This window comes from Primulina tabacum, chromosome 4, assembly GCF_025594145.1.
Source record: "Primulina tabacum isolate GXHZ01 chromosome 4, ASM2559414v2, whole genome shotgun sequence".
Lineage (NCBI taxonomy): Eukaryota > Viridiplantae > Streptophyta > Magnoliopsida > Lamiales > Gesneriaceae > Primulina > Primulina tabacum.
In genome coordinates this window covers 19,878,777-19,887,421 of record NC_134553.1, presented here as the reverse complement: position 1 = coordinate 19,887,421, position 8,645 = coordinate 19,878,777, and the positions used below count along the sequence as shown (strand labels likewise).

Sequence of the window (8,645 nt, the reverse complement as noted above, 5' to 3'; positions counted from 1 at the left end):
CAAGGTCTTGCTCCGTTCTTCGACGTCGTCAACGTATAATCGTGCGTTTAAAACGCAAAGGCACGCCATAATTCTTCTTTTTCTCTTCAATGACACCCTAATATGCATTTAATTATGGTTGGCATGAAAAAAAAGTATCTCTTTTAGGATCCGGATCACCTACTGTGCACAGCATCATGCTGCGCACACATTGAATTTTTTTTATTTTTTTTAATTTTTCTTTTTTTTCTCTTTTTTTTCCTCTCTTATTCTCTTTTGTTTTCCTTCTATTTTCCTCCATTTTTTTCCATCTTCCACAAACATTGGACAATTTTATATGAAATAATATAAACATTTTAATTCTTTTATGTTAAATTAATAATTTTGCAATTAAAAATTACTATATTAATTTTTTACATGTGAAAAATCGTATCATTTTTTTCGAATTTGATGAGTATTATTAATTTTTTTCCAATGAACAAAATTTTTAACAATATAAAACTATTAACATGTTAATGCTTAAATTAAAATTTAGAACATTTCCATCATGCAATATCAAAAACTAAAATTCAACACCACATTTCCATAAAAAATAAATAATTCATACATTTTGAAACTTCATTTCAACTAACAATGTTAATCGGCTATTCTTTAAATAAAAAACTACTCAAGAGCATTATTGGATATATCTCCATTGAAATCCATGGCTTCAAGAGAATGGTGAGGATGATCAAATTGTGCCTACATTAAATAAGAATAAATATTATAAAATCAATTTTACCATATAAGAATTAATATTTTTTTGGCTTAAAATTTTTACCAACTAAAAAATTTCTAATATCATTAAAGTTCATACCATTAATAATTCAGTGAAATTGAATTGACTTCCAGTTGTTTGAAGACATGCATGAGGTACCGGAGGTGCTGAACAAGATACGAGTAATTCATCATGTGTTCCGATGTCCTACAATGATTGTAAAAATAAGAAATCTAGATAATTTTTATTTCAAAAAAATATTAATATTAGTTAATTTACCTCGACTCTCAAATTTGTTTTTCTTCGTTTTGCTTGAAGTTCTACCCAACTCTTGAACCTTCTTGACTTTTTCACACCATTTCTTTTCTTGAATCCTGTTGCTTGTATCGTAGAAGGTCCTATCGATGATGTCCTGACACCACTATTGTTGTCTTGGCTCACTTCAGTCAAACGCATTTCCATGACTTGCTTGGTTAGATCACATACCGAATTATGCACCAAAGAGAAAGTTGATGGGTGGACGGAGGCTTTGGTTGCCAGTCTTACGAGCATCATACAAAGTTTTCTATATCATTCTGTACTTTCTCGTTTGGGATCTTCTTCGACTTCATTGCCCATACAATCGTGTACCACCCCACTCCTAGCTTTTCTCGTCCATCTATTCAAGATATAATGCTCTGGCAGTTTTTTTACGTCCTGCACATCATATACTTTCACAGCATGACAACACAATAATCCAGTCATCTCGAATTTTCGGCAACTACATGAAATCATCTTTGTGCTAGGATTAAATGTCACCCTCCATTCTCCTTCTTTATCAATTCGCCCGACAACATATTCAAATAATGGTTGAGTTTCATTTTTATATTTTATGTAAGCAGCTGCGAACAAAACAAACTCTACTTGAAATAGATGAAAGATAGTGAGGGTATAAATTTCAGAAAGTTGACGCAACATAGGAGAACTCTCTAGCTTTAATCTCGGTAATTTTTGACGTGTCTCAAATTCACATCTTAGCTCATTGTACCGCTTTTCCTCCAAGACCTGTTCGAAGTGCTTAAAAAATTGCATTATATCTAAGTCGGGTTTCATACAACTCTTGATATCAGAATTGACACTTTCACTGAGTTGTGTGTTTCTCATACCAAGTATGAAAGCCTTGTTCATGTAACAAGCTGCCCATTTCTCCTTTATATTGTAAGTGGATTGCAGCCATGTGTTTTCTTGAATATTATATTGTACTAGTAGAACACTCCAAGCCTCCTCGAATCGGGTCTCATCGTCAATGCCATACATGCATCTCTTAAAATCAGTTAAGAAATGAGAACCATCTTTCATCAAGTTTCCCAAGTGTTTGATGCCATTTTGCTTCAAATGCCATGTGCACAATCCATGAAATACCTCGGGCATCACCTCCTGTAAGGCCTTTGCCATAGCTTGATCCTGATCAGTGAAGATAGTGAGAGGCTTTTTTTGCTTGTGTGCCTCTAAAAAAGTTTCGAACAACCATTTAAATGATGATGCAGTCTCATCATACAAAAGTGCTGCACCAAAAATCACTGCTCCTCTATGATGATTGAAACCTGAGAAGATAGCAAGTGGTCGGTATGCACAGTTCGTACAATACATGATATCTAGTGACACAACATCACCAAAATACTCATAGTCGATTAGCATTCTCGCATCAGCCCAAAAAACATTTGTTATCTGTTCCTCCACATCCATCTGATTAGCATGGTAAAATGATGGATTTTTAGATAATTGTTGTTGAAAATATCGCATCAGACAACCAACTTCCCCATATACCATACTTCTTTGTCTTTTGGATCGAATATAATTTTTAGCATCCAACATTGTATAACCAAGACCATCTATTCCCCCTGCATGATTACTCATCAACTGAAAATTTGATTTTTGTTTAAGCCCAACATCCTCTGCCAAATCAATCTCATAGGCTTGAACTTCTGTAATTTTACGTTGGGAAGACAACATATGAACTGTTTCTTGAATATGGAGTGGGTGATTATGCTCTTCGATAAACTCATTAACTTTATATTTACTATCCACAAATGTGACACCCATTCTTACTTTACAATTTGTTCGAGTCTCAAGCCGAGGATTTAGTGTCGATGATTCTCTTTTGTCATTTTTACGAACACCCTCCTTGCAACAAACTTATTTATACGAAGTTATAAATCCGGTGTTCTTGTTCTTGTTAAAATAATGCTTCCTAACTCCAAATCCAGTTTTCCCACCATATTCAACCCAAAACTTCCAAGACTCGTCTAGACTATCAAATTCCATACCAATCTTAGGCTTGAATTCGATATTTGAACTATAATCCATCAAGAATCTGAAAGTATCAATAAAATTTTTGGCTTGTTTCAGATCAATAGCAACATAAAAATAGAAACCAACAAAATCAAATAAAAAATTCGATAGCTAAACAATTAGAAAAAGAATTAGACATTTAAAAGAAGAAAAAATCGAATCTTGTATGTTATAGTATTTCCTGCAAAAAAAAATAATAATAAAATTGAGTGAGAGAGGAAAAACGAGAAAAAGAAGAAAATGGACAAAAGAAGACGAGATGAAAACAAATGCTTATGCTATTTTCATATAAAAGTGTGTGAATAATGTCTGTGGAAGAGAGAAAAATGGAGGGAAAACAAAGTAGGAAAAGAAAGGGAAAAAAAGAGAAAAGAAAAAGAAAAATTAAAAAAAAATAAAAAAATTCAATGTGTGCACAGCATCATGCTGTGCACAGTAGGGGATCCGGTTCCATCTCTTTTATTAATTTCGTTTTTATACATACACATGAGTTTAAAGCATGTTTTTGTGTCCCAAAACTTGTGTTATCTTTGCAAGAGGGGGGCTGCCATGGTAGGTAACTTGGAGGGGATGTTTTTACACAATTTAGGGGTCTTAGAACACACGAGACATGCTGCAAACGAAAGAGAAATAAACTGAAACCGTAAGAATAAAATCAGAAGAAGGAACCGTGAGTGGGGTTGGCTTGTGCAAGATGCCTTGGCTCGTTTCTTTGCATGGGCTGGTGGGGCGCAATCAGGGCTCGTCCAGGGCCAGGGGTGGTCTCGGTCTAGGGCTGGGTTGGGTTCTAGGGTGGCTAGGGTTCGAGTTTTAGGCTTGGGGAAGGAGTCCACCCGAAGTGGGACTCCTCCCATATTCACGCGCAGGATTTGTTCAGGAGAGAAGAGGGGCTCGCGGCTCGGTCTGGGGGCAAGCTGGGTGGTTCATCAGGGTCCTAGGGTGATGGGTAGGGGTCGGTCCAGGGCTTGGTGCAAGTGGATGCGCTGTGGCTCAAGCCAAACGACAGAAGCGCAAGGGAAGCTCCATGGTGCGCAGGCTGTTGTGCTTGGTTCAGGGGTTTCGTGCGCAGGGCCCAGGGGCTGGGTCGGTCTGGGCTTGGTCTGGGCATGGTCTAGGGAAGGTTAGGGTCGTGAGGGGTCGAGTGGTTAGGGCTTGGAGGTGTCCTAGTTGACAAGGGAACCTAATACACAAGGGTACTAACTCACGCACACATGCAGAATAATAGAGTCTAGTTTCAGAAGGTTTTGAGCGAGCATGGGCCGGGTTTTTGGGGCTGGGCTTGATTAGTAGGGTCCCTAGGTGGGTTGGCTAGGTTTTGGCTCAATGTGGCTCGGGCGAGGCTCGAGTAAATTGGAAGATGGCTCGGTGTGTTCGCCAGTGTGTCAAAAACGAAAATAATAAAGCAAAAATTGAATCCATGAGTCCACGGGTGTGGCTCATGACTTGGAAGGGTAGAATAAATACTAATAATGTTATGTTTAAAATTTGGGATCAAAATAACGAGTTTTAGATTTATTCGGGATTTAATCGCCGCACGAAACACTAATTAACGAGTTAATTGAAACGCCTAGTTTTATGCCTTATAAAATTATGAAAAATTAGGTTTAAACTTAAATAATTATTAGAAGTCTAAGTTTTTAATGTAGAAATTTTATATTAAAGTTTGGGATTTTTTTCGGGACTTAAAACACCGTTAAAACCATTAAGTAAAGATAAATGAAAAAGTCTAATATTTAAGCTAAATAAAATTATGAAAAAATTTATGTAAGCTTAAATAATTATTTGGGACATGTTAGAGTCATGAAATCAAGAAAAAAGTCGAAAACGTAAAATGTCGAGTCCAGGGGTAAAACGGTCTTTTTACACCGAGAAATTAGTAAAGGTCATGGCAGTGCCCGAAATGCTGTTTTTATGAAATTATGATTATCTTTAAATGTTTATGAATTGTTCATGATTAAATTATGATTTTTAAATTTCTAAGGAATTTTTATGATTTAAGAAGACATTTAAAATACGTGTTGCATGCTTGGTTTCAAAATGGAAAATGTAAATGATATTAATGATTTTTCTAAAGTGATGTGAATGAAAAATGTTGAAGGATGTGAAGTGATTGTGACTTATTCGTTAATGTTGGCGACGTCGTGAGGGTGATGGTCCCAGTGGGAGCCCGACGATCGTGTTTCCATCATTACGAATATGTGGTAACGGTTAAGTGGTAACGGTTTTGTGGTAACGGAAGAATGGGAATATCGTGAGGGGAAAAGGCCCCAGAGGGAGCCCAGTTATGGGAAAAGACCCCAGAGGGAGCCCCGACGATCGTATTTCTAATTCGAATAATGATAGGCCAGGGCCCAATTGATCGGTGAGAGTGTTGCTGGTGTCCCCCGCCGCCCAGTACTGTGGTTACATGTAGATGGATCCATCGACCCTCATGATCATGATCAAGAAAGCCACAATTATCGATCTGAATTCAACAAAGGAAAAGGAAAAGGAAAAGGAAAATGTTTACGATCATGTTAAAATGTTTTATGTCATGTCATGTTGAGGAAAAAGGAAAAAGGTTGAGGTTTGTGAAATGCATGTCATGAAAATGTTTATGCTTAAAGTTTATGCATCATAATGAAAATGTTCTATTTAAAGTTCCTGCATCATGAAAATGTTTACGAAAATGTTTAAGTTTAAGTTTATGCATCTTCATGAAAATGATATTTTAAGTACAAGTATTTTTCACTGTTATATGTTAACTGTATTACGTATTACTTGTTATCAAGGATATGACGTGTTGAGTCTTTAGACTCACTAGGTGTGATTGATGCAGGTGATTATGATAATATGATAATGGAGGTCTTGATGGTTGACTTTGCTGGACTGAAGGTGCACATAACCCGAGGACCGATGCTAGTTTTCCGCACTAGTTATGATTTATGATTTCAAGTTATGTTAAAAATATTTTTACGTCTTTTATTTATGTTATGAGAGATTTTTGAGAGGTTATAGTATGAGCTATACTTTTCAAATAATGTTTCTAGGTTGGTAAAATGTGTGACGATTTATGCTTTAAAATAATTTCCTTTGGATTTTTAAATGGCAGTTGGATGTTTATTTTTAAAATGATGTCAAAAATATTTTATGGTTCGACCGATACTAAGTGAGGTTTAAAAAAAAAATTTCTAGCACGTTTTAAGAAAACGAATAAGCAGACGTTTCATTATAAATTTTACAATTTTTACAGGTTCGATAAAACAAGAATAACATTGGCGTTGCAAATGGGATTAAGATGATTCTTGGACCTGTAGAAAGTTGATGTTAATATCTACAATATTGAGTGGCAAGCATGAGATAAAAATCTTCTCACAAGTGGGATCAAATTAAGCAACAAATAAAGTTATCAAAGAAGTGGCAGTTTTACCATGCTCTAGCATTTTGACCATATCTCTCAAATTACTTGGTCAAATGGTTAAAAAAAATACCACAATTCAAACAACTCAATTATCTACATGTTTTGTTTTATGTGGAGAAGAAAATTCGGATGGGAAGATTTTCAAAAGTGATGTGTATTAAAATATTAATTTCTTGGAACACCAATGAAGACTTATGTGTAAAAAATAATATTTTATTTATGGTTGTCTCCCCAAATTTGGCTATAAATAGGGGTGTATTGTAATGTATTGAGATATCCCTCATAATGTATTGGGCAGTCAGCTGCTTTGTGCCCTTCTTCCTTGCATATGAAGCACTTAGAAGTACCCCTACACACATGGCCCATAGTGTAGTCGATTGCACTTCTTGCATGGTTGTGCTTCTGCAGGTTTTGGTGCTGCAGGTGGCGGCTTTTGCTGTCCTTGCTTCTTGACTTGACCTTGGGGCTTTGGAGGCCCTTGAGGTCTAGGAGGACCCGTATATGGCTTTTAGGCTGATTATTATTCTGGTGTTGTTGCCTCTTACGCTGTAACTCAAAGTCAATGTCCTTCAAAGCTTGCTCAGCCTGATATGCATAGGTAACTGCAGTAGCATAATCTAAAGGACGCATCATCGTAACATTATTCCGTATAGTAGGTCGCAGGCCATCCATAAAGTGTCTAAGTTTCTCTTCCGCGTCCCTGGCAATAAAGGGTACAAAGTGACAACCCCTATCAAACTTCTTCACGAATTCAGCAACCGTAGCGTTTCCCTGACGGAGAGTCATAAATTCTCTCTTTAGTCGATTTCTGACATCAGCAGTAAAATATTTCTCATAGAATTTTGTCTTGAATTGAGCCCAAGTGAGTGTAGCAAGGTCAACACCATGCTCGGCTCCTTCCCACCATAAAGAAGCGTCCTCCCTAAACAGATAAGTGGCACACCTCACACGATCTGCATCCCCCATATCCAGGTACCGAAAGTGTACCTCAAGTGAGCGGATCTGAAACGACCTAAATTTTTTTTTCCTAAATTTTAAACCATAAATTCTAAATTACTAAATAAATTAATTTAACAATTTAAATCTCAAGTGCATAAAACAAAATCCTAAAATATCAACTAACCAAAACTTTCTAAATTGACCTTTAAAAAGATCAACTAATCAATAAATAAAGCATAAAAATATCTCTAATAAAAATCACGAACATAAATCTTAAAATCCTAAATCTAATAAGCTAGTGCGAAAACATAAAGGCCCTCGGGTATGTACTGCTGCACTCGATCGACTCAATCGTCACCGCCTCCAAAAATCATCAAATCCTGCATCATACAAACATAGTGAGTCTAAAGACTCAACACGTCCTAAACATGGATATCAAATAATACATATACATTCACATGCATTTAAAAATCATATTTTTATTTAAAATAACCTTTTGAACATAAATAAACCATTAAAAATCATTTAAACATAATTAAATCATAAATAGTAAAATCATTTTAAAATAACTTTAAACATAAATAAATCTTTAAAAATCATTTAAAAATAGCTTTAATCATCATCATAAATCATATATCACAAAAATCATTTTTATCATAAGCTTTCAATCATATATCATTTTGGGTGAAGTTTGATCCTTGAAAGTGACTAGCTTTTATCCTTTGGTCGACTGCAGTCTTAGCTCCACATGGCCCATGGGGGTGTGCACTAGGCTCCACCATGGAAATACGATCATCGGGGTTCCCTCGGGGGTCTTTTCCCATAGACGGGTTCTCTCGAGGGCCTTTTCCCAAACATGGGTTCCCTCTGGGGTCTTTTCCCGTAAATGGGTTCCCTCGGGGGCCCCTTTCCCAAACATGGGTTCCCTCTGGGGCCTTTTCCCGTAAATGGGTTCCCTCTGGGGCCTTTTCGCCTCACGTTATCCCCACAAAATCATATATCATAAATCATATCTTTTGTCACAGTCAATTCACATTCCTCAAAATATTTTTCCTTTTCTTTTAAAATCATAAAATACGACAGCTTTCCAAAAATAGCATTTTAAACAGTATAAATTGCACAGCTTTAACATAAATCATAAAAATACATATTATCATCAAAATCATCATTTTAAATCATATAATATCATTTAACATGCGTTATGATCCTTCGGGACGCTGCCAAGCGTTTATGAATTTT

The 8,645-nt window shown here is 36.1% G+C and overlaps 1 protein-coding gene across 2 annotated transcripts; it reads right to left on the bottom strand.

Annotated features, from left to right (window-relative positions):
• Positions 1-227: 227 nt before the first annotated feature.
• On the bottom strand, positions 228-2,843 carry LOC142541584 (uncharacterized). 2 transcript variants are annotated; one of them, XM_075648086.1, is made up of 3 exons: positions 1,016-2,843; positions 836-943; positions 228-720 (listed from the first exon to the last, which is right to left on the bottom strand). In XM_075648086.1, exons 1-3 carry the CDS (start codon positions 1,289-1,291, stop codon positions 643-645), a joined length of 462 nt encoding a protein of 153 aa, XP_075504201.1. In that variant the 5' UTR covers positions 1,292-2,843; the 3' UTR covers positions 228-642. Both variants share the same exon structure in this region; 1 of them encodes a protein (XP_075504201.1).
• Between the last annotated feature and the right edge of the window lie 5,802 nt (positions 2,844-8,645).

Coding starts and splice junctions, on each gene's coding strand:
- LOC142541584 (XM_075648086.1), bottom strand. CDS start 1,291: ATGATGCTCGTAAGACTGGCAACCAAAGCCTCCGTCCACCCATCAACT. Junction 944..1,015: donor AAACAAATTTGAGAGTCGAG/GTAAATTAACTA, acceptor CAATCATTGTAG/GACATCGGAACACATGATGA. Junction 721..835: donor ATTTCACTGAATTATTAATG/GTATGAACTTTA, acceptor TATTTAATGTAG/GCACAATTTGATCATCCTCA.